Source organism: Malaclemys terrapin, chromosome 1 (genome assembly GCF_027887155.1).
Source record: "Malaclemys terrapin pileata isolate rMalTer1 chromosome 1, rMalTer1.hap1, whole genome shotgun sequence".
Taxonomy (NCBI): Eukaryota; Metazoa; Chordata; order Testudines; family Emydidae; genus Malaclemys; species Malaclemys terrapin.
Window position 1 is genome coordinate 167405363 of NC_071505.1, and position 26558 is coordinate 167431920.

Consider the following 26558-nt stretch of genomic DNA (forward strand, 5'->3'; position numbering starts at 1 on the left):
ATTTCCCCCTACAGTTACTCACACCTTCTTGTCAACTATCTGAAATAGACCACTCTCATTACCACTTCAAAAGTTATCTTTCCTCCCTTGGTATCCTGCTGTTAAGTGAATTGTCTCATTAGACTGACCTCACATGTGGTAAGGCAACTCCCATCCTTTCATGTATTTATACCTGCTCCTGTATTTTCCACTTCATGCATCTGATCAAGTGGGTTCTAGCCCATGAAAGCTTATGCCCAAATAAATGTGTTAGTCTCTAAGGTGCCACAAGGACTCCTTGTTGTTTTTACAATACGAAGGTTACTTAACGTGTTTGAGTAAAGCCTTTTTAAATTTTGATGCACTTTAATAGTTACAAACTACCTCACAAATCTACCCAGGGTTCAATTTGCCATGAAATCTGCCCTCAAAGTAACATTCTTCTCTGCTCTTTGTGCACTTGGTACAAGATTTTTTTTTTTTTTTTTTAACTGAATAGCTAAATTTAGTTTATAAATAAATGGCCTGATTTTCAGAGGTGATAAGTACCCAAATGGTTCTCAGTAAAGTCAATGGAAATTGCTGGATGCTCCACACACACCAAAAAAATCAGGCCACTCACTTAGACATTTAAAAAAGGAATTAACTCCTTATTTTACCAATTTATAGCTCCAAATTAAAGATTTTAGATACACATTTTGAAAGTCTTGATCTTGGATCTGTGTGTTCAGGTTTCTTGTTCTCTGAACTGTTCTGCTATCGGCCTCAATCAAGGCAACTACACTAAAGCATCTGCTAAATGAGCAGTAAAAAGTAGATCTCTAAACAGCCTGTTAAAATTGTCCCTCCATGTCCACTGATGGAGGGGAGCAAAACTAATGCAGCACCCAACCCACTCCCCGCACCACTTTCTTCCTTAACGTCACCACCAAATCCCTGAGATTGTATACTGTCCTAACCCGCCTCCCAACTTTATGCCTTACCATTCACAATTCTAAAAAAAATATCTCTGTGCCATCTTTGTAAAGCTTCTGTCCCTGACTACTGAATGTTGGAGTTCAGGAATGTTGCCTCTCTTTTTTTGGTGAGTAATACACACAAGTAACAAAATCAGTTATATATTAAAAGGAATTTTACTAACCTTGAATAGTTGCCAGCGTACTGTTGCTCATCAGAGCTGGGCTGAGAGCACCGCCTAGCGTCCCTGGATTGAGACTGAGTAAGGCACCTCTGAGATACCAAGAAAACAGGACAGGAGACAGGTCAAGGGAGGTTGTGTTACTATTTAGAGACCATCATACAGAGAAAGAAGGTAGAATTCAAGGGTCTGATTTTTTAAACCTTTCCTGTAGTATTTTAATCTCTCTCATACCACAATGTGGTCTTGGATAAACCCTTCACAGCTGCCTTTCAACACTGTGCTTAACAACAAGCCTGAAGAACAGGCACTCAAAAAGCACAAGTTGTAGTGTATTACTGCTGTGAATTACACTCAAAGTGACTTCTTAGGACACTGCAACTCTTTAGAGAGCTATCGGAAGGAAATGAGAATAAAGAGAAACCGAAAGAACTACAAAGCATTTACAGCAATATTTTTTTAGTCACATAGCATCAAGAGAATGATTTCCAGTAAATATTCAGGTGTTCTCCATCTCGCTCTCGGTCCAAAGGAACAGAGCTGAACATAGGGGAATGAAGGGACTCTAAGATGCCAATTCAATTTAAAGTTAGCAGCATGGGTAGTGTAGTTTAATGGCTATAGCAAGGAAATAGTAGTCAGAGCTCCTTGGCTCTACACCCAGCTTGGCCACTGACTTAATATATGACAGATCAAGTCACTAAACCTTCCTCATCTATAAAATGGGGATAACATCCCTATAGGGGTGTTGCAGGGCTTAATCCATTAGTATTTGTAAACCCTTTGAGAGGTGTAGGTGAAAGATGCTAAAGTGCAAAACACAGTATTAAAAAATCATGATGAACAGAGCCCAATAATTCTAAGTATTGCTATTTTCTTCATTTATCATCTAAAATGCAAAGACAATCCTTACCCAGCTGCAAACTGTGAGGGTGCCATCAAGCCTGGGTTTAGTCCTGCTGCAGCAGCCATGGCAGCGAGACTTGCATTTGCAGGCAACTGTGCAGCGCCTTGTAGTGCGGCTGCTGCCGCTGTTTGCAACCCTGATGCCGTCACCATCACCTGGCTGGTCCCAAGAGGGGAGGACAAGGGAGTAGAGGTTGTCTGTGTTGTGCTGGTCTCACTGGCACTGGATGCCTCGGAAGTGGAGGCTGAGGCAGAAGGGGAAGGACTCAGAGAGGGTGAAGTCACTGCTGAGGAAGCTGGAGGTGCTGTAGAGATCACGGTTGCTGTGTTGTTGGAGGTGGTTTCTGTTGTGCCTGGAAGGAGGATTCCAGTTAGAACAGTGCAAAGCACAGGCATGCCTGAACAGAAACCTCTACCACCTGGACTGGACAGCATAGGAAAGAGGAAGTGAGACAGATATGTCTCTGTGGGACTGAAGGGCACAGTGAATTCAAGAGAGGGGGACTGGTGAATGTGGATCTCAGATCACAACTGTCTCTTCAGGAAGAGGCTGGGTGGCTCAGGTGGATAATGGGACTGCCTTTTGCTTCTAGGTCACCAGGGGGTGCCGGTCTCAGCAGAGAGGCCAGACTGAACAGCCATGAAAAATGAATTACTCCAACATAGGACTGAGGCACATTGGCAGGGCAGTGTAACGGAAGCTTGCATGGCAGTTGCCCACACTGTCATTTCAGTGGCAAAACAGAGGACTTCACTCTCTAGGACTGTCAGTCCAGAGTCTTCCATCAGCACTGAATTGCTTTTTAATTAAAAAATGTTTAAAAGGGCAAGGTGAGAGTGAGATGAGAGGAAGGAAATCAGACTGAAGTCAAATTGAGTATCTGGGCAGCGAGTAGGGAAATCCTCCGTATTGTTTCTTTGCACCTGTATACCTAAGCTATATTTGTGAGTTCCCAGAGAATCCTTTGCTCCCCACAAAGCACTCCTTTTGTTCTCTATTTTTCACCTTCAGCTAGGCAGGTTATGGGCATCTGAGAATCCTACACAACATATCTTACAAGGATACAGCAAATCCAAGAGCCAGTTCTCTACAGAGATTTTAGACTGCAACACAGGAACATCAAAAATCTCAAAAGATTGTTGACCTTAAAATCTTTATCTGTTTGATATGTAGACGCCACCAGTAATCCACTGGACTTCCATGCTATTATCTGAATTGGTTATCCCTGACTGCAGGGGTTGTCTGAAAAACCTGCTGTGCTGATGCAGCTTGGGTTATATCTTACCTGTGACTGACAGACTAGTGACAGCAGCACTAGTTAGAGGGAGCACAGGGTTGACAGTCAGAGTAGTAGCTGCACTGCTTGTCACAAGGCTTGGCGTGGTTGCCACCTAGAGGTTAGAAGAGAACATAACTGTGCAACTCATAAGAAGGAAAAGATTTACCTGACTTGGGTTCTTATTTCCTCATCCTTATCCGAAGATGAGGATGGGAAATGCTATACACTTTTTAAAATGTCATTCAATCGCTTTAGTGCTTCAATAAGCAGAGTCTGGGACCACATTAGTGACATTTGCTCCACTCACGGACCTGAGAACGAACAGCAGCAAACCCACCACACACATACTGTCCCACTAGCTGAGTGGTGGTTCATCAGGAACTAACCATCAACATGCAGCATCTCAGGATTTTCAAATATCCTCACTGAACAAGAGTTCAAGGAGACTCTCTCAGAGAGAGGAAACTTAGGGGACCCCAAAAAAATCTTTGTACATGCTTTTTCTGATACTTCTCAAGCTCCAATTCACTTCCTCTGATTGACGGCACTCCACGCACCAATGCATTCTAGTCTAATTTGTCGTATAGGTGTTTTACCGTAGTGTCTTGTTTCACCTTTATCGACCAAATTATCTGAAATTTGTGTATTTCCTTGGTTTGAAGGACTTCTTTCAAAGCATTCAAATGAAATGAACTGCCTTTACTTCTGGACAACTTAATGGAAGAAAGCTATAAATAAACTGAAGGGAATTCAGAGAAAATCAATCAATATGATTAATGGGCTGGAGGGATTGATTTATTAGGAAAGACTAAAAATTAAATATCCATATCAAGGACTAGAAGTGTACGTATGTGCATCCAAGACATACTAATTGTCTAAGTATATGAAGCATATATACATCAATGAGGAAAAGTTATCATCAGTTATACCCTCTTGGACAACCCAAAATAAGAATAAGGGATAGCACTAAACAAAAGAAAATGTATGTAAATTATCAGGAAATCTTTCTAATAGGGAAATCTGTAAGATTGATGAATATTCTCTTAAAGGAAGTGATTACGGTCGCGTGACATGTTTAAAACTAGGTTGGAGAAGGATGAACCTGTTAGCATTTTGCTCTAACATGCTATGAACAAAAAAAATCCAGCTAAAGTTGCAGCATATCTCCTCATCAACACAGGCTACTGTGAGCACATCAAACCTGTCCACCATGCTCTACACTGGATTCCTATAGAACACAGAGTCAAGTTGAAAGGTCTTGATCCTTATCTTCAAGGTGCTCACTGGCCTGGGCCATATCTAAAATATCTAAAATAGTGCCTAAAACTCCCAGATGAAAAACCAGGGTTGACACTTCGACTCCTCAGGCATAATGTAACTTTACACCACAAGATAAAACTTGTGGTTGCAGGCAACAGAATTTTCTCAAGGGCTTGTCTGAGACTGTGGAATGAACTCCCACAGGAACTAAAACCATCACAAACCTCACCACCTTCTGCTCCGAGTGCAACGTGCACGTCTTCCACCTTGCCTTCTCTAACATAAATACACAGCAACATGTACAAAAACCAGAAGAAAACCCCTTCTAAAACAACTACACTACACTGCACACACAATTTCATCCCTGAGGAGAGGATGACAAAAAGAACAAACCACACTTGACAGATGTTAGTCATGACATTTAATATACTGCTGGATGGTGCTCAGATACTACAGCGATGAGGGCAGTATGAAATCATATGTAGAATAGACTAACTAGATGCTACATGAAATCCACAGACTTCATATTATCAGAAGCACAGCTACCATCTCCAGTTAACAACAGACCTCCCTGAACAATGGTGGCGTGGAGCTCAAGGAACCTTGATGAATGCACTTTGTTTACTTATGTTTTCAGTAAGTTTGTGTTTACCTTAGCCAAATATGGGGTTTAGAATATGAGTTACAAAGATTAGCTAAACTCCTTTTTCACTTTGATGTACATTAACCCTGCCCAGAAGGGGCAAAAATAGTAGAATCAAGTTTGGGTGACTTAGTCTGCCAACTACTGCCTAAAAACTGATAGGATCTATTGCTGATTCAATGCATTAATGTGACTGGAACAAGATGGAAAGGGTGGAACTGGGTAGCATTTTTTTCCTTTTACAGAAAGGGGTTTGGATGAGTACGCCAACCTGGAAAAGAATTCAAACATGAATTATGATTTCTTAGCATATGTCCAAAGCAGTAATATAAATTGCATCTTTGTGAGTTGTATTCAGTCAGTTGTGAATTACTTCCAGATCAAGTTAGGAGTTCAGTTTGGGCATTTAAATAATGCATTCACACTGGCTGATTTGTAACATTTACCTTTTGTTTATAGTACACAGTGGGAACCAGTAAATATAGTATTGAAAATGCCAATTAAGTATCTCATTTACATTTGTGAGCACAAGTCTGCTGCACAGAGCAGATGAAAAATGTGTGTAATTCCCATTATTGCCAGGAGGAGAGGAGTGGCTGATCTTTTCCAATGTGCTGAGCCATCTTCATTTCTTGATTCTTACCAGTGAGGTTGGGCAAGGGAAAATTGCTTTGATGGGAGAGCTGCTGGTTCCACCGCTACTGGGTGGGTTGATCCTTTTCTCCTTCTGGCGCCGGTTACAGAACCAAACGCGGATCACCTCCTTCTCCATGTTCAGCTGATCAGCTATCAGGGTGATCTCCTCCGAGGTAGGCTTTTGGTTCTGAAAAATGAGAAATATTTGAAAATCATGGAAATTACTTTGATGAGTGTTGCATTATGGGTCCAGCATAGCAAGATTCTAAACTACAGAACTGGAGGAAGGAATTACATATAACTGGAATAGGCCTTCCTGTTTTACCAAAGCAGATGTTGTCAGGAAAGGATTACGCAAAAGTGGAACCTGATGGACCATCCTCCCAATCCCCTGATCTCAGATGTACCCTTCCTTCTTGTTCAGCATCCCCAACACTCAGAACTCCCTTCTTCTCATCCAGCCCCTCCCCAACTAAACAGACCGTTTTTTCTTCCTAGCTGCCAACTCCCAAGTTTGTCATTTTACAGTTCTCGCCCAGCTTTCCAAATGCTCCTTCTTCTAAGTTGCACCCAAAACCTCTTCTGCTTTGTCAGGAGTAAGCCTTCTCCCTGAAATGCCTCCTTACTACACTTTCCCAACATGACTGCTACTGAACATGGATGTTTCCTCTAGCACTTCCTGAGCTAGTTTCTCTTTTGTGTTCCAGCAGACAGAGTGCCACTTACTGCTCCCTGACATGGGGGCTGGTCTGTGCCGGCCCCATCGTTAGTGCGAGATACCTTGGGCCTGCACTAACCTACACCACTTGCCTAGGGACTCTAAGGGACCCTGGGCCAGAGGAGGTCCAGCAAAGTGAAGCTCTGCTATGCACCAACATATGCCCTAAACATGTCCTTTCAGAGAGAAGCGAATAACCATAATTTTGGCAGAAAGCCAGGGATGAAGCCTGAGACCTTGCAGTAAGGGGAGAGTCTTTCATCACCTCATGGGGAAGGGGGAGGTAAAAAGGGCTAGCATCAGTGATGATCAGATGATCTGCAAGTTGTCTGCACCAAGAGCACAACAAAATGATGTTCAGGAGACACCTGCAGAGGTGAGACTTGGACTCTAATTTATCCTGCACTTGTGCCTACAGTACTTAAATTACCAAAGTTACATATAGGCAACTAAGAGTCTAAACATAAATGATGTTTGGTTCTCTGTCCGCCTTTCCCAAGTACACAGACACTATTTCCTTTCCTTTTCCCCTTCCTGGTGTGCACAATGTCATGGCTTAATCCACTGCTTGATATCCTTGAGTAAGAAACTAAGGGGAAAACAGAGCACCAAGAACTAACGGGACAGCACTTACCTTTTTTAGTTTATTAAAATTAGGTGAATACAGATCATTCTGCTTGGTACAATATTTACTATTCCCCTTTCCTTGGTACATACACTTTACTAAGTGGATTGAAAGATTGCCTAAGTATGGCCCTCTTTGAACCTCTCACGAAATGATACTCTCATGGGGGCTGGGCCTTGAAGGGAAGTCAGGGACCAGACTACTCATGACAGACTCCTGTAAGGGAGAATGAGCCAATTTAGTTACTTGTAGGTAATTAAATCCCTTGGGTGGTTGGTTGGCAGCTAATTAATGAGAACAATAAAGGGTTGGCTCCTAGAGACAGAAAGCTTCATGAAAGCTATTTTCCTCAGAGAGCTCAACAGAGTCAGGGGCCTGGAAGGCATGGTCTGAGGGACAGGGAGCTCCCAAACAGTGGCAGGAAGCCCAACTACATGTTGCCCCAGAAAAGAGGTGCAGTTGACAGACAGCCACAGACCTCTGGCTCTGGGGAAGGATTATTCCCAGATAGCGTCAAGAAGTCTAACTCCAAGGAAAGGAGTTCAGCTGACAGAACCTTGCTGTAGGGGAATGGTGGATCCAGAAGTGGAGTGAAGTTTTGCTTGTATTTTCATTGAGCCTTTGGTTAATAAACAGACCTCTCAGTAGAGGTATGGTTCCCTATGTAAAGCTTCACTGAACTTGTTGATGACATTAGGGGAAACTGATGGAGCAACTACAGCACCACACTTGGCCAGTGGAAGCGCTACAGGGCAAGTACACCCTGTGACAGATCTGTTGTAACTGTTTTGCAATACACTTTCACAACTCACTACAGATTTCCCCATCCTTTGATAGGAACAATCTGCCCACAACATACAGATTGATACACCTGCAAATGTATGAACACACAGACCAACACAGCTAAAGATATTAGCAGATGCACACAACAACAAACTTATATTGTGCTTTTCAGTTGAGGATTTTACAAACCTTGTTTTATATCTGATGACACAGAGGCAGAGCGATTATATGATTTGCCTATGGTATCACAGCAAATCTGCGACAGAACATGAGGGATGAGAACTGAAGAGTTCTGACTCCCAGTCCCCCGTTCCAACAATTAGATGACAGACACAGATTGAAGATCTACTAATTTAAATATTTAATGTCTATTATGTTTAATATGCATCTTAAATATATTATTTCTTATATTGTATCCATAACAATCATTGCATATCTTACAATGTCTGCTTAGTGAAACTCCTAGCTGCAGAATTCTTTTCACCTTAATGGACATGTTCTTGAGCAAAGCCACTATTCTTCTTTATTACAAATTGGCTGAGTAGAGCAACTGATTCACTGACCTCCAGAAAACTCTTCTCTAAGGCCACACGTATGTTGGTCTCTATGCTGGTGCGTTTCTTCCTCCTACGGTTCAAGCCCTCAATCCCCAGCCCCGGGGAATTCAGGGCACTTGGGCTGGAGAGAGCTGAATCAGATGAGAGATTCTCTGAAAGAGAACAAAAGAGAGCATGTATCAGCAAGAGACTGTGTGTCAGTGCACTGCAATCCAATTAAAGGATCCCACACATTATACTTGTGTAAGAGATGGCAGAACGTATCCCATATTCATTCCAGACCTGGGTGGGCTCCTTCACGGCAGAGGTATTAACCTGGTATTACCACTTATATCTGCAATTTACAAGCTATGAATAGGGCCCTGTGTCCTTTATGACAAACAAAAAATGGCTGCTCACCTTGTGCAGTAACTGTGGTTCTTCAAGATGTGTCCCCCTATGGGTGCTCCACTCTTAGGTGTGACAGAGCCTCCCACACCTTTGATTAGAGAGTTCTCATAGCAGCGTCTGTTCGTCCCATGCTTGCGTGACAGTCAGTCTTGTGCCCCATCCCGTCATTATATAGCACTGCACGGGTGAACTGCCTTCAGTTCCTTCTCTACCATGAAGCCCCATAGCAGAGAGCTCTGAAGCAGATGGAAAGGAGGGCAAGTGGTGGAGCACCTATAGGGGGACACATCTCAAAGAACCACAGTTATTGCACAGGGTGAGTAACCCATTTCTTCTTCTTCTTCTAGTAGTGTCCCGAAGGCTGCACCACTATAGGTGATTACTGAGCAGTACCATCTAAGGTGGAAGGCGCTTTGTAGGCGAATCCAGTACAGCAGAGAGTACAGTCAAGCCAAATATCATATCGGAGGCAGAGTTGTGGGTGATTGCATAGTGTTCAGAGAATGCATGCACAGAAGCCCAGGTGGCAGCTTTGCATATTTCAATGATCGGTACGTTTTTGAGGAAGGCCATGGAAGTGGCAATGGACCTTGTCAAATGGGTGCATATGAGTAAGAGTGGCTCAATGTTATGAGATCGGTTATAAGAGTCTGAAATCTTCTTGGATGCAGTCTGAAATCCATTTGGAAAGTCTCTGGCTGGAGATTGCAGAACCCTTTGATGTGTGTGCAAAAGATGAATATCTTCTCGGTCTTTCTGAAGAGTTTTGTTCTGTCTAGATAGGCGGTCAGAGCTCTTCTGACATACAGGGTATGTAGTATTGCGTCCTGGGGATTCATATGCTGATGGGGTAGAAGTCAGGGAAGTGAGTGGTCTGACTGATGTAAAATGCAGAAGAGATCGTAGGTAAACATTTGGAGTGAAGTCAAAGCATGACCTTTATCCTTAAAAAACACTGTGAATGGGCTGTATGCAGTCGGGGTCCCTAGTTCACCAACCCGTTGCACTGACGTGATGGCTATGAGGAATGCTGTCTTCATAGACAAATGGAGTAGCAAGCAAGAAGCCAGGAGGTTCAAAGGGTGGTCTTGTGAGGCATTTAAGCACCAGGTTGAGGCCCCATATTGGAGGTGGACATTGGACTGGTGGGTAGAGGTTTCCCAGCCCTTTGAGAAACCTTGTTATGGTCAGGTGGATAAAGATGGACTAGCCCCCTATAGAGGGGTGAAAGGTCATGATGGCTGCCAGGTGGACTCTTATTGAGCTCATTGATAAACCAAAAATATTTAGGGCTTAAGTGTAGTCTAGTATATCTGGAAGTGATGCAGTCCACTGGTGAAAGCTGTCTACAGCCACACCAACAGGCAAAAGGAGACCATTTCTGACAATACGTATATCAAGCAGGTTGTTTCCTGCTGTCTAGTAGCACACTTTTTACATTGTCTGAACAGGTTGTCTCTACCCCGTGAGCCATCAAATTAACCACGTTTTGAGATGAAGTGTCTTGAGATTGGAGTGAAGAATCCTCCTGTGCTAGTGGGAGAGGGAGGTGGGGAGTGTTGCGAAGAATGATCGGAGGGCAAGGAAGGTAGCTGTAGGAAGTAAGAAAACAACGTTTGCCTGGGCCATGTCGGGGGCTATTAGGATGACTCTGGCCCCATCTCTCTCTTGGCTATTAGGGGAGTCGGCGGGAATGCACATGGTAGGTTTGATGACCACTGAAGTTGAAAAACATCCCCTAAGGATTGGTGGCCCAATCTGCCTTTGAGCAGAAGTGAGTGCATTTTTTGCTTGCCTCTGTGGCAAAAAGATCTATCTGGGGGGTGCCCCATTGGTGGAATATGTGGGATCTATTTCCCATTCATGGTCTTGGAAGAATTGTCGGTTGAGTGCATCTGCAGTCACATTCTGGATACCTGGGAGACAGGCTGCTGTGACGATAATCTGGGTTTATATGCAAAGTTTGAGTGCCTCATTATAAAGGGCGGGAGATCTGGCTCCTACCAGGCAGCTGATGTAAAATATGCATGATATATTATCCATCATGATTTTTATGTGCTTTCCTTTTATTAGTAGTAGGAATCAGAGATAAGCATATCTGACTGCCTCGAGTTCCAGGAGACTGATAGGTAGCGTCGTCTCCTGCGACGTCCACTTGCCTTGGATCACCTAAGCGTCTAGATGCACTCCCCAGCCTAGCAGAGAGGAGTCTGTCATTATAATGACTGTAAGGGAAGGATATGTGAAAGGAACTCCTGTGCACACGTTGTGATGGTTCTTCCACCAATCAAGGTATTGTTTCACAAAGGCAGGTAGACAAAGGAGCATCTGTAGACTGTTTGGTGGTTGAATAAATGGTTCTGAGCCATCCATGGAGGCAGCATATTCTAAGTCAGGCATGCTTTGTCACGAAGGTCATGGCCGCCATGTGGCCCAGCAATTGAATGCAGTTCCTGACCATGGTGTGTGGACTAAGTTGAATCATGTTCGCTATGTTGGAGGGGGCCATGAACCTGTGCTGAGGAAGGTAGGCTCTTGCTGTCACTGAATCGAGATGTGCCCCTGTGAACTCTAGGCTCTGGACTGGGGTCAATGTGGATTTATGTATATTCAGTTGTAGACCCAATTAGAGAAAGAGGTCTATGGCCTTGGAAGTTACCCAAGACATCATCTTTATGGAGCAGCCTTTTAGTAACCAATTATCTAGGCAAGGGAATACTAAAATTTCTTTCTTGTGGAGTTAGGCTGCTACCACCACCATGACCTTCGAAAAGACCCCAGGGCAGATGACAGATCTAAGGAGAGCAACTCAATATTGGAAGTGATTCTGGCCAACAATAAAACGAAGGAATCATTTGTGGGATGGGTAGATAGCAATGGGGAAATACACATCTTGAGTGTCGAGGACTGGAAACCAATCCCCTTCCTCTAGTGAGGGAATTATCCTCTACTGTGGGTATCACCATTTTGAATTTCTACACCTTTACATAGGTGTGGAGTAGTCACAGGTCTAGGATGGGTCTCCAGTCTCCACTTTTTTTGGTACCAGGAAGTACCTTAAATAAAACCTCTGTGCTGCATGGGGACTGGTTTTATAGCTCCCCCAACATAAGAGAACACTTATTTCTTGGCACAGTACGCTCTCATGAGCGGGGTCCCTGCAGAGGGATGAGAAATGGGGGTGATTGGTGGAAGTTCGAAGTAGATTGTCTCCACAGATTATGCAATCTCCAAGACCCACTTGTCTGTAGTGATCAACTCCCAAGACCGCATGAAGTGGTGAAGGCGGTCACCAGGCAGGGGTGGAGGGAGGGGGGCAGGTGCAGTGGGAGAGGATGAGGATGGTAATTCAGACCCTTGACCAACATGTCAAAATTGCTGCTTGAAGATGGACAGGTCCAAGGCAGAAGGCTGAGAAGCGGATGGTTTCCTTCTCTGGTTCATATGCCTTCTAAGGGAGGAGGAATTGGGTTGGGGGGGAATCTCTGGGCTGTTTGGGACTTGAATTTGCTCTTGTATGAAGGGGCATAAATGTCAAGAGAATGCAAAGTGGCTCTGGAATCCTTCAATGTTTGCAGAAACTCATCCAGCGATCTGTGAACAATTTAGAACCGCTGAAATGAAGGTCCTCGACTGTGATCTGAACCTCCATAGGGAAATGAGAGAGCTGGAGCCAGGAGACTTCTCATTACCAACGCTTTAGCCATCAAACAAGCAGTGGTGTCAGCAGCATTGAGGGAGGCATGCAACATTGTTCTGGCCAATAGCTGGCCTTCTGCCATAAACACTTGAAACTGCTCCCTGTGTTTTGCAGATAGGTGGTCGACAAAGGATGCGAGTTTGATATGGTTATATTTTGCCATCAAGGCATGATAATTGGAAATTCTGAATTGAAGTGAGGCTGAGGAGTAAGACTTTCTCCCGAATAGGTCCAGATGCTTGCGGCCTTTATTGTGAGGTGCTGATTTTGTGTGGTGCTGCCTAAAGCTTTCATTCACCACATCTACCACCAGGGAGTTAGGTCAGGGGTGGAAAAATGAAAACTCCAAGCGCTTTGCTGGGACATAACGCTTTTTGTCCGTTCTTTTACATGTAGGCGGAATGGACACTGTACTGGTGTGTGCCAAACAATCTTTGCTGGATGTAAAAGCCTCATTAACAGGTAATGCTATACAGGCCACTGACGGTGAATGGAGGATATCGAGCAGCTTATGATGAGGTTCCGTAACCTCAAGTGGAATCTGTAAGGAGTCTGCAAGTCTCTTGATCAGATCCTGGAAGCGTTTAAAATCATCCACCAGGGATGAGAGGGGAGACATAGCTGCTTCATCCGGGGATGAAGAGGAGATATTGGCTGCAGGCGAAACCTCTTCATCAGCTCTAGCCTCTGGCTCCTCAAAAGATTCCTCCTGAGGGTCAGGTCTTCTTGGAGGGAGTAGGTGATGCCAACTGTTCTTGCCCATGGTGGGTAGTACTGGATGTCCGGAGAACTGTTGACTATAAACAGCCTGAAGTCCCAATATGGCCGAGGAGAAGCATAAGGCATTGGTGGAGGCACCCAAAGGTGCTCATACCAGTAAGGCACTGGTGGTAATCATGGGCCGTGAACAGCTGCAGCTTCAGTCAAAGCCTCTGGAAAGGGACCTCTGAAGGAGTGAGGAAGAAAGCCCTGGACTGACTCTTGTCAGATTGAGGTGAGGTCCTCAACAGAAGTCTTTTCCTCTGGTTCACTCAGGAATGATGGAGCGCCTAGAGAAATCTGAGGTGAAATAATCGGTGCCAGGAACACCTCAGGTGATCTGGATGTCCTCGATATCGAGAGCATGTCGGAGCTGAGCAGTCTCCAATATAAGCAGGTCCCGAGGAACATGGAGATCCTGCACTACTGCGAGGGGCATCAGTACCGAGGCTGACAAGTGTAGTACAGTAGTTGTGGCTGGGGGTGTTGTCAGTGCTGTAGATTTTGATGGTGCCAAGTGCTTTGTGCACTCTCAGGGAGGCGCAGTTGGAGCCCGAGCGGGCTTCTTCGGTACTGAGGGAGCAGAGGAAGAGCTCTTCTTCCTGCCTTTGTTGGATGCTGGTACCAAGGGTGTCTCTGAAGCTGAAGCCCTGCTGCCACACAGGCTAGCTGTGCTCTGGGTACCAGTGGGACCAGGAGTCTCGTTAGTACCTAACTGGAAAGCCGGTGGTGCCAGGGTAGCAACAACCTCGACTTTTTAGAGGTAGAATCTCTACCAGGGGAACCTGGGGCACGTTCCTTCGAAAGCTTGTGAGAGGAGTCCTGTATCTTCCTCTTGGCATCCTGGAAGTGTGGTGCTCCAAGACAGCAGACTTACCTGGGGACTGGTGTACAGTGGGGGTCCCTTGAGCTGCATCAGAGGCTGGATGTAGCGAGCGCCCCATCATAAGGAGGCGAAGCTTAATTTCTCTGTTTTTCCTGGCTCTTGATTTCAATGCCAGGCAAAAGTTATACTTTTGAGTGACATGCGACTTCGCAAGGCCCTGGATACATCATGAATGTCTGACGCTAACTAGGATCACCTCCTGGCATGATAAACAGCGTTTAAAGCCTGGACAACCAGGCATCGTCATGCAGACAGAAAATGTCTAACCATCTAAAACTTATCTAAATATAGTATAGAAAAGAGATTTTTTTTTTTTTTAAGTAAAGGAAATTATTGACTACAATGAAGTAACATTAATATTAACACAACCACTAACTAACTGTAAGGTTGAGGAGATCTGAAGGGACAACTACTAGAGGTCAGTCTCAGGCCAAGGTGATTGAGAAGGAACTGAGGGTGGTTTGCCTGCACAGTGCTATAAAGCAGGACGGGGCACAAGATTAATGCACACATAGTCCGAACAGACATTGCTCTGAAAAATCTCTGATTGAAGGCACAGGGGGTGCTATTGCACCTAGAGTGGAGCATCTGTAGGTACACTACTTGAAGAAGAACCCCTACATTCCACAGCAAAGTTAATTCATTGAATCTCCATGAAATATCCTTCATTCCCATCCCTCATGCTTCAAACACACATTACTATGACAGTTAAAATATTTATTGATGTACAATTCATCAATGATTATTTTCAGCAATAATTCTTAATTATGGATTTTTTTCACTATTCCCCACAGCCCAGCTCTATGAGCTTCAGCAGTTGTCTGAGCAGCCTAGCACAGAATCTCCTTCCCCTGCTCCACGTGTGTTTGGGAAGGAGGGAACTAGTAGTCAGCTTCAGTGGCTCATCTCAGCTATCAAGGTGTTGTCTGATGCTATATTTGCTAGACCAGGGGTTCGCAATCTTTTTCTTGCTGAGGTCCCCTTCAACATGCTATAAAAATGCCAGGGGCTGGAGGGCAGGGAGAGCGCGGGGCTCCAGGGACCCTTGGGCATAGGCATAGTTTTACTTCTATTGGGCAGAGGGGGGGCAAGGGCTGGTGGGGCTCGAGCCAACTCCGCTTGAGTTAAGTGCTGGGGCTTGGGGGAACCGGGTTTTAGCCGTGGGGCTCCACGGCTCTCCTGAAAGGGCTCATGGACGCCCAGGGGGCTGCGGACCCCCGGTTGAGAACTGCTGCTTTAGATAGCCCAGATGGCCATCACACACTTCTGGCTCTCTCTCTCTCTCTCTCTGAAAGCTGGACTTGAGCTCTGGCTCCCTGGCCTCCCTACCCTCCTGTTTCTATAGAACAGTGAAGGAAGCACTGTAATCCAGTTAATTCCCCATTGTTGGAAAGGGTGCAGGACAAGAGGCAGCTGAAGACAGGTCAGCTAGGAAGCAAAATGCTGAAATAATAATAAATAATGAATTCAGTTGTAGAATCATGGAGTTCACAAGCCCCGAGTGAGATGAAAAGGGCAGCTCACACCACTCAGAACTACTGTTCTAGGTTCCTTGCAGACTCAGATGGGCATCAATTACATTCAGTTCATGTTTCCAAGATTATCTTTGCAACTATGAGGGCCAGAAACTTTCATTTACAAAAAAATAAAAAAAATAAAAAAATGTAAGCTGAAATCCTGGAGTACAATTTTGTAGCAAGTTGCACAATCATGGAATACACAGGGCCCTGGCTGAGATGCTACATCCTTCTATGTACTTCTACTTAGGTTCCAATTAAACTACTGTTGAAGTCAATGGGAGTCTTTCAACTGACTTTAATTGTAGCTGGATAAAATTCTAATGCAGGGGTTCCCAAACTTTTTGCCAGCATGACCCCATTTTAATGAAGTATTTTCTTCCAGGACCCCAGACAACATGGAGGATGCCATTCTGCTCTACAAAATGGCATCCTCTGCATAGTGTGACCTCACATATCTGGTGTGTGCAAAATCACGCCGCATGGAGGATGCCATTTTGTAGAACAAATTGGTGTCCTCCACACAGCGTGACCTTGTATGTATGGTGCACGTGAAGTCACACTATACAGCGCATGCCATTTTGTAGAACAAAATAGTGTCCTCTATGCACCGTGACCTTACATGCAACATAGGTGCGAGGCCATGCTCTGTGGAGCAAAATGGCATAATCTGCACACTCGGGATTGCTGCAACCCCATCTGCTGATGGTGCGACCACATTTGGGGTCACAACCCACAGTTTGGGAACCGCTGCCCTAGGGGCTTGGAGCACCCTCTGAGAAACCTTGGTGTTGGATGCCACAGAACCAGGCAGAAAAACTTTTTGCTGACATTTCTTTGGTTACCAAGCAAAGTGAGGCCCTACATTAAACTGGATGGCATTTTTGTTTGTCTGTAATGCAATAGCTTTTGGGTACTGCATTCAATCAATTCCAAAATTTCAAGTAATGTTCTAGGCATGAGTGAGTAGAATTCCATTGATTTTGATGAAAATTGGAAAACTAGGAGGAAATGGGGGACAAATGGTTAGAAGACCTCTCAGCTTCAACCAGGTCTGTTATTGTCTACAGATTAAAGAACTAGTTGATGGCAGCCATTAACAACCTCAAACATAACAATGCCCCCATCTCAGCTCTGCTCACTGTCTGAGTTTAAAATGTCAACACCCTGAATGACTTATCTCCCATAGAGAAAGAAAAGGAGAAATAATATTATGTGGTGGATGGTGTGTGTGTGGGGGGGCACTCAGAGCCCCTAGCATGGAGAGAGGGAGAAATGGAGGGGGCACAGAATCCATGGTATGGGAAGGAGGGTGGCACACAGGGAGCTTGTGGAGGGACTGGATGAATCTAGAGAGCTGCTGGTGTATGCAGTGAGCTTGGCCTGCACTAGCTATGAAGTGTGCAACCCTCCTGTAACTACCCAACTGGGAAAGGTATCTAGAGGACAGTTAGAAGTTATATGCATTTGCGCATACACACACACACACACACACCATGTAGTGTACACTCTTCCCTCACGCCAGCCAATGATTCCACTGACTGCAGAGCACATATCCAAAAACTATATGGGAATTGCTTCAAAGGCCTGTTGACCCTTGGTGTGGTTACCAATGCTATTATTACCCTTATCCTTGTGAATTACCTGTCCCAAGAAGAGATGGGGAAGCTTGATGGATTTTGTAACAAGTGACTTAAGGCCCAAACCAAACAGAAGAGTAAAACAATTTTTCAAAATCCCACTGGATTTGTGGTGGGATTGTGAAGAAGTTCACAGAGTCATTCACCTGCATCATTGAGCCACTTTTCCAGAAGTGGCTTTAACTTGCACATGTTTTTAAAGCTGAGGTTCAAGGCTTCAAAGCGAGAGATGGTAGTTTGGCTGAAGTCATTTCCATAGAGTTTGCCCATAGCGAGCCCAACATCACCCTGCACAGAGAGAAAGATAGAGGGATTCATTAACGTATGCCAATCCAGATGATGATAAAAAAGATTCAGTCTTTCCAAGTCTCACTCTCTTTAATCTGAACTCTTTCCAGGATATCTCAGGTGTCTTTGGATTGGTTCTACATTATCACGGAGCACCACATCCCACCAAATATTAATTCAAGCATTTACAGCAAACACTATAACTCCTGGCAGCAGAATTGAAGATGTACCTACTTAACCCCAAAAAAGAGAAATTAAAATAAAAGAATTGGGAAATACTAATTATTTCAGGGCAACAATTCAGTGTAACATCCTGGAGATGGTGAGAGGATCAGATCTGTCCATAAACCAAGGTACTCATCTCAACTTTTACTGGATTTTATATTTTGAGGTTCAAACTGAGCCTCTCCAGCGGATCTGTTTCAGAAGCAGAAGAAAAAAGTTAAACTGTTCTCAATAATGGTCAACTATTCCATCAACATCACATGTCTGTCCAAAGAGAAGTCAGGAAATTTGCAGCCACCCAGACCATCATTACCACTACATCTGGAGTTATTACTTTTCCAAACACAGGGTTTTGACTCTGTATCAAGCATTCTGCTTGCACTAGCATTTATACATAAAAGGATCTTAAAGTGTTTTACGCACAGGGGTGGGCTCTTATCAAATTAAATCAAATAGTAGGGAGTCCCATCAGTAATTGGACTGGAGACCTCCAAAGAAAACCCAGTGTGGCCTGATGCCTCAGAAGAAGATGTCTCTATCCTTTTAGTAAGTAGTGAGTTACCCATCTTGCAGGTAGCTCAAGAGCACTATTCTTCAGGAGCTATCATTTTAAAGTTTCATTGGAAAATTTAATTCCTGTTTGTGGTCACTAAAAATCCTTTGGCAGTTTGTGCAAAGGCAAAGGTCCTGCCCATGGTATATACTTTAAACCACCTTAAAGAAAACAGCATGGTATAGGAGGAGTAGTTAATATAGTTTAAATCTACAAAATTTAAAACCTGTTTTACAATAGAGCTGAAAAATCCTTAAAAATAATAATAAATAAAAAGATTGAGGGGGTTGGTTGGGTTGAACACATTGTAGTTTAAAAGTGATTTAGTTGGATTGTGAACAGTGCTTACTGTATTCTCCTCTAAAGCTAGTCCCACAACCCAGCCTCATACCAACAAACTAAGGGAATGAAGAGTAGCTACTTCCAAGCCAGGGAAAAAGAACAGGCAGCCTGGTAAATTGCACAACACATTTAAAGGGGAAAAAAAAAAAAAAAGATACCAATGTGGATTTGAAAAGTAGACTAAAACGACTGATGGTTCACCAAGCTACGAGGTCAGAAGAGGAAACCTGTATGAATTGTGAGATGTTACCTCATATGTCCCATAATTCTTTGTATTCCAAAGCCCATTAACTGGCTCCCAGAGAGGCAATGTGGATGCTCTAGCAGGGTTTATGCAGCTGAAACCTTGCTATTTCAACCATTTTGGAGATGGCTCTGATCTGTGCTTAGATTGGACAGATTTATTAGGAGGCTTGTGACAGTCCCCTGAACAACTTCCAACTCTGCTATTTATGCTCTTCCTACCAATATTTGCCCTTTGGTTTAACTTAAATAAGGAACGGTTATCTACCTTGTACAGTATCTGGAGTTCTTTGAGATGTGCGTCTGTATGGGTGCTCCACTTCAGATGTGCACACATTTGTGCACTCTTGACTGGTGATTTTCATCAGCAGTGTCTGTGGGTCTGCACCTGTGCCCTAGATATCCTTATGCTATGGTACAAGGATATATGGAGGGTGGACCCACTGCCACTCCTGTTCCTTCTCAACCAAGGAAGTCCAGTGAGAAGAGACTGAGACAGACAGGAAGTAGGGTGGGTAGTGAAGAATCCACGGGGGGGGGGGGGGGGGGGAGGGGGACGACATCTTGAAGAACTCCAGTTACTGCACAAGGTAAGTAACCTCTCCTCCTTCTTTGAATAGAGTCCCTATGGGTACTCCACTTCAGGAATTCCTTGAGCAGTACCTCAGTTATGGAGGAGGGTGCTGATGAGATAGAATGAGTACAGACTATAGAATGGCATCACTGAAAACCACATCAGCTCTGGAAGCAGGCACGATAGCATACTGCTGGGAAAACGTGCACTGGAGATCAGAGGACTGCGCTGCAAATGTGAGAAATGCTTTTCTCACATTTGCAGAGCATGCTTTTCGGTAGGGCCACAGAGGTAGACTCAGCCTTGGTGAAACAGGCAAACACTCTAGAAGAGGGACAGGTTTCTGAAGCATTATAACAGGTCAAGTTACATCCCAAAACATATTTGGACAGTCTTTGCGTAGAGATAGGATGCCTCTTCATTCATTCTGTGATCAAGATTAGCTTAAAGGGTTTAGTCTGGTTGAGGTAGAAGGCGAAAGTCTTTCCTATACCGAGTATGGAGGTTTGCTTCTTCTCTTGACGAGTGAGACTTGGGATAAAACACCAGTAGGTGAATTTCCTGATTGATGTGGAACTGTGAGTAAAGACTGAAAACCTTTTGGGGAGGGGGAAGTGAAAGACTGCATGGCAGCCAGGTGAACCTTAATCAAGCTCAGCAATAAATGAGTGTTTTTTAAATTTGGAATGTAATGGAGAATGTGGGTCAGGCAGGACTGGAGAGGAGCCTGGAAGCATTTCCACTTCTGCAGACAAGTCTTCTTTGTTGTGGGTTTTCTACTATTAAGCAGTACTGTTTGTACACATTTGGGGAGCAGTCCTGTTCTATACGAGAGCACCATAGAAGCCAGGCCTTGAGGTGCATGATGAAGCCTGACTCCTGCATGAGGAGATTCGCTGTCCAGGAAGGCAGAGAGAGGTGGTTGCCAAGACACGTAAACCAACTCTGAGAACCACATCTATCACAATCACAATGGTGCTATAAGAATGGCTACTAATGTTTCCTGTTTCAATCTGTTTAGGATCTTGAGAAATAAAGACGTTGGGGGATAAGTGTATAGCAATACATGAGGCAAAAGGATGACTAGGGCATCTCTCGCTGAGTTGCATCTGTGCCCTCCCCTTGAAGAGAAACATCTGCACTTTGCATTGGATGATGTCATGGAGAGATCTATCTCCGGATGACCCATGGTAAGACATATCCTTTTGAATACCTCATTATTCAGCTCCCACTTGTGGTCGATGTGGATATGGCTGCGGAGAGAGTCCACCATTGTGTTCTGCAGTCCTGGTAGATAAACCGCTAAGATCTACATGCACTGTGATATGCACCAGTTCCATAGTCTTATGGATTTGGCACATAATGACTAGGATCTTGCTTCTCCCTGTTGACTGATATAGTACCTTGCTGCTCTGTTGAGTATTATTTGTATTGTGTAGCCCCTGATGTGGAGTAGGAAGATCTGGCAACATAGTGAACCGCTCTAAGCTCTAGTATGTTGATATGAAGGATTGGCTCCTGAGAGGTCCATATGCCCATAGTTGCTAAGTTCTAAAAGTGTGGGCCTCAACTTATCAGAGAGGTGTCCATTTGTGATGATCGCTGTGGGCAGAGGCTGCAAGAACAGAACTCTCACACATACTTTTTGTGGCTCCTTCCACCAGTTTAAAGAGAACCAAGAACCCTTGAAGGTATGGACACCTGCTTGGATAGACTATGCTTGTTGGGAGATTGTAGACAGTTCTCAGCCACACTTGAAGACATCGGGAGTGTAATCTTGCTAAGGCTATCACAAAGTACAGGATACCAGAGGGCTCAGAAGTTGTAGGCAAGTAGTTGCTGTGATTTGAAGCTGGACTTTGGGGCAAACCTATCTGTGTGCAAGTATGCTCTGACAGTGGATGAATCCAGAGTGGGCCCCAATGAAGTCAATGCATTCAGTGGGTGAGTGACGATTTTTCCACATTGAGGCGGAGGCCCAGGGAGTGAACTGAAATAGGAGCTTGCTGGTTGCTTTCTGTATCTCAAGAAAGGAATGACCTTTTTAGGAGTCAATTGTTCATGTAGGAAAAGAAGATTATTCCCATTTGGAGAAGATGAGCTGCATCTGTTGAGAGGACTTTGCTAAAGATCCTTAGGGCAGTGGAGAGGCTGAAGGATATGACGCAATACTAATAGTGATCCCTGCCCATCACGAAATGTAGGAAAAACCTCTGCAAGGGGCCCATGGCTATGTGAAAATAAGCATTGTGAAGACTGAAGAACAAACCAATCTCCCAGATCCAGGGAGGGAATTGTCCCTGCTAGGGTTACCATTCTGAACAACTGTGCATAGATGAAGGTGTTCAAAGTCCTAAAGTCCAGAACTGGTCTACATCCCATTCTTATTTGGAACAAGGAAGTATCAGTTATACAACCATTTCATGATGAAGCCCAGTGGAACAGGTTCTATCACCCCCATTGTTAGGAGGGACTGGATCTCCTGCCTCAAGAGACACTCGTCAGAAGGGCCCTGAAGAGGGATGGGGAAGGATGGGGCAAGCAGGAAGGAGATGAACTGAATGGAAAAAATGTACAGAAATCACCTCCAAGGTCCATCTGTCTGAGGCGATGAGCTCCCAGGAAGGTAGAAAATTGGAAAAATGACCCTCATAGGGTTGGAGGGGAGATAGACGCAGTGTAGGATCTGGAGCAAGAGACAGTTCATGACCCTAGACCAATGGGTCAAAATAGTTGTTTTGAGGATGTTGCCCACTGGCAAGTCATTGTAGAGGTTGCCCTCTTTCTTAATGACTCTAGGCTTATTTTTGCCAGGTTGAACTGGTTTCATGAGCTGGTAGTGGACTGGGCGAGAGAGCTGAGCCATCTGTGATACACTGCATTTTTTCTTTGTTGCAGGTGTATAAATGCCCAGAGATCATAGTGTCACCTAGGAGTCTCTAAGTGAATGAAGAGACTCGTTTGTGGCATGACTGAACAACTTGGGCTCCTTGAAGGGGTGGTATTTTTGTATCTCCCAGGGGAGACTGGAGGATTACAGTCAGGAAGCTCAGTGCATGACTACTGCTATAGTTATGGAATGTGCAGCTGTATTGGTGGCATCAAATGAGGCTTAGAGAGAAGCCTTGGTGATTGTCTGGCCTGTTATGAGGGCTTGGAATTCTTCCCTCTGGTCCTTTAGCAGGTGTTCAATAAAAAAAGAAACCTTGGAATATTTTGCAAAAATCGCATTTTGCCATCAGGTCTTGATAATTGGCTACTCTGAACTGCAAAAAGGCACAGGATTAGCTTTTGCAGCCCAACGGTCTAGCTGTTTTAGCTCCTTCTCAGATGGAATCAAATGGGATCGATGTTGTCTACTTCATTTGACGACAGGACAAAGGGGGCCAGTCATGAGAAAACCCCTAGTTACCACCTGAGATGGGTGCTGGAACAAGGACAGTACCTAGGGAAAGGATTGGACCAGACTAGGAAGGAGTTTAGTCTGTGAAAGAAGCTTATTGGAACACCTCTGAGGGTGAGATATTATTTGTAATCAGTTTCTTAATGTATTAGGTTTAGACTTGCGTGTTTTTACTTTATTTTGCTTGGTAACTTACTTTGTTCTGTCTGTTATTACTTGGAACCACTTAAATCCTACTTTTTATAACTTAATAAAATCACTTTTATTAGTAAACCCAGAGTATGTGATTAAGACCTGGGGGAGCAAACAGCTCTTCATATCTCTCTATCGGTGTTATAGAGGGCAGATAATTTGTGAGTTTACCCTGTATAAGTTTTATACACAGTAAAACAGATTTATTTGAGGTTTGGATGCCACTGGGAGCTAGGTGTCTGGGTGCTGGACTCAGGTAACCTGCAGAGTTGTTTTCACTTAAAGCCTGCAGCCTTGGGGACGTGGCCCAGACCCTGCGTCTGTGTTGCAGCAGGCTAGTGTGTCTGGCTCAACAAGACAGGGTTCTGGAGTCCCAAGCTGGCAAAGAAAACGGGCTCAGAGATAATTTCAGCACATCAGGTGACAGTCCCAAGGGGGTCTCTGTGACCAAACCCATCATAGTGGTGTTTCTTCTTCCCCTGCTGTCACTAGCTCTTCTACAAGTTGTTCCTGTGGAGCAGGGTCCAAGGATGGTGGTGGTGATTTTTGGTGCGTCCTCTTATGAAATGGAACATTGTAGGAGTTAGTCGCCAGACGAGACCGATGAGCTCCAATAAGACCACTGAGATAGGTCATTAGAGAAGGGGCAGTACACCCAGGGTTCTCCTTGCCAGGTTTGCCAGCTGTATGTCCTGCAGGGGGTTTCTTGCTCAGGGTGCATCTCAAGGGAGGGAGGCTTATTGGAGAAAAACTGATTTCAAGGCCCTAAAATAAAAGGCGCCCCTCAAAAATGCAACAGGTAAAATTACTAGCAAGGCTTTTTAATAATTTACAAGCATGATGCTAGAACTCTTGAGCAAAAAAAAATTCCCCTAAAAACCGATGTATGAAGATGACAAGAAATGCTGACATAGGTCATTGTATTCCCTCATAACTTACCCATTCAAATAAAAAAATAAAGGTTAACGAATAATGTAGAATGGCATTCATGATACACATATGCTGATTTATGACATGGAAATATTAAGATGAAGAATGTTTGAATGGTAAAAATAGGTTGAATAGGTTGAGTTTGGATATGATAATATTTGTGCCAAGGTCTTGGCCTAGCTTTTGCCTGCGTGAGTATTGCCTCTTTTTCTATTATATAGATTTGTTTAGATAATACTTCTTGCTGATTGGATAAAGGTGATGTTTTGTTAGTGTGCTGGAGGAAGTTAAATAGTGTAATAGAGTGGTTTTCAACCTGTGGTCCGCAGACTCCTGGGGGTCCGCAGACTATGTCTAAGATTTTCAAAGGGGTCTGCACCTCCACTTGACATTTTTTAAGGGGTCCGCAAATGAAAAAAGGTTGAAAAGTACTGGTATAATAAATACACAAAATGCAATGCTAAAAGTCCCTATTACTGGGACAATCAAGAGCAAGGTGATATGAGGACATAATGACATAAAAATAGTATAAACAGCGAAAGTTGTGTAAAAAGCTTTCACATGCATATTGTCTGGATTATGCAAGATACAATGCTTAATGTTGATTGGGGGAAAGCTGATGAATACATAATATGAAAAGGTATAAAAAAACCAAGTGAATAAGGGCCCAAGTCCAGATTGCCAGTTCAGAAACTAAAGGAATGGGACTGGAGGACTGGACCGGAGAACAGGGACTGACCATGAAGTGCAGGAGAGCTTCCCAGTACCCCAGAACTTGGTAACTTGAGTCCCTACCTGTTCTGTCTTATCTGTTTGTTGTCTGGCATAAATATATGTTGAGAAACTGTCAGAATTATTGTCACTTATAATTTATAAATAAAGATGAAAATTAATTAAGCCTAAGTTGGGTGTACTCAGGATGCTGTTACTCACTTCTTACAGGCTGGACCAGGAAAGTAGAGCATTGTATGGCCACCTCAAAATCAGTTGAGATGTCATCCCTGTGTCCATCAGAGGGGCAAGTGGTGTTGGTACCAGGGACGCCGGAACCTACATAGAAGTAGAGGGCCCCACTGGCGTTGGGACAGTGGCCCAGCCCCCATTCTTCCTCTTCTCCTGGAGCCCTGTCCCCTGCTCCTCCTCCTCTCCTTGAGGCCCCAACCCCGGCCAAGCCGGAAGCCAGAGCTGGGACGTGGTAAGAGCTGCCCCGGGAGCCAGTACTGCTGTGGGGAGCCCTGGACCCTCCATTTGCCCTTGGCGGGGAGCTGGGGTGCGCTGCCCAAGGCACAAGGAGGGTCCAGGGCTCCCCACAGCAGCTTGGGTTCTCTGGATGGCTTTTACCATGGTCTGTCTCTGGCTTATGGCCTGGCCGGGGGGTGGGGCCTCAGGGGGAGGAGGAGGAGAGAGGGGGGCCCATGGTGGTGGGGGGCTAAAGCCCACCTCAGCCCCCCACTGGGAAGAGACTGGGGATCATCTTAACAGCTCTACTGCTGTGAAGCATAGCCCCCTGCCACCACCACTCCACGCCTGCCCATGTTAAAAAATGGGCAGGCATGGCCCTTCCACTTTTAAAAGTAGGGGGGCTATAGTCCCCCTGGAGTCCCCCCCCAACCCTGGTATAGGCACCTGTGGCTGGGTACAAGGGATCAAGTAGGCACTGCAGACCAGAGAGGATCTTGTAACTGCATCAGTACCAGAAGTAGAATCTTGGTTGGCTGGTGAGACGGTACTGGAGGATATGTCTATACCAGCCAGAAACTCTTCTCAGTATGCTCCATGGGTTTGTGTGGAACCAGTGACCACATCAGTACTGAGGATGAGTCACCACAAGTAGGGTAGATCAATTCCAGGAGGTAAGTTGGTATTAGCAGAGAGTATCTCTTAGTAACTCTGAGCAATGACTACTCAGGTTCTTCTAGGATCCAAAGATCCTTGTGGAAAAGGAGCCTGGACAGTACCGGAGACTCCAAGTAAGGACCGTCAGGTGGCACTGGCACTGGGTGGCACTGGAAATGGTACTGAAGTGCTATCTGTGCACTCTTCTTTGCTGGCTGTGGAAGGTAGTATCAATGAAGATTTCAGCTTAACTTTAAAGTCACTGTGTTTCAGAGGTGCTGGGTGCAGTGCCAACTCTGGTGTTTACAACATGGCTTCTCAGTACGTGGTGTGGTTTTCCTAGCCAGTACCAGGGTCTTGGTACCAGAGGAGACAGGGGCCTCAGAAGAACCCTTGTTTGGATGCAAGGTCTCCTGAGAGCTGAATCAACAGGGTGATTTTTTCCTTCTTTGACCCCATTTTGGGGAACAGAATCTCTTGTTTTTTTATGATCTGAGCAGTTCTGAGGGGTCCCCAAGATGTCTGTTTACTGCAGGAGCGGTGATGGTCGCCAGG

The 26558-nt window shown here is 44.7% G+C and overlaps 1 protein-coding gene across 2 annotated transcripts in view; it reads right to left on the reverse strand.

Moving 5' to 3' along the window:
• The window catches only part of POU2F1 (POU class 2 homeobox 1), a 188669-nt gene that overhangs the window by 4398 nt on the left and 157713 nt on the right, over nt 1–26558 (reverse strand). For both annotated transcript variants that reach the window (XM_054046408.1, XM_054046402.1), the window contains 6 exons: nt 17564–17705; nt 8532–8677; nt 5850–6029; nt 3310–3415; nt 2031–2376; nt 1121–1209 (listed from right to left, as the gene is read on the reverse strand). In XM_054046408.1, the coding sequence (XP_053902383.1) occupies nt 1121–1209; nt 2031–2376; nt 3310–3415; nt 5850–6029; nt 8532–8677; nt 17564–17705 (1009 nt within the window). The remainder of the gene's footprint in view (nt 1–1120; nt 1210–2030; nt 2377–3309; nt 3416–5849; nt 6030–8531; nt 8678–17563; nt 17706–26558) is intronic.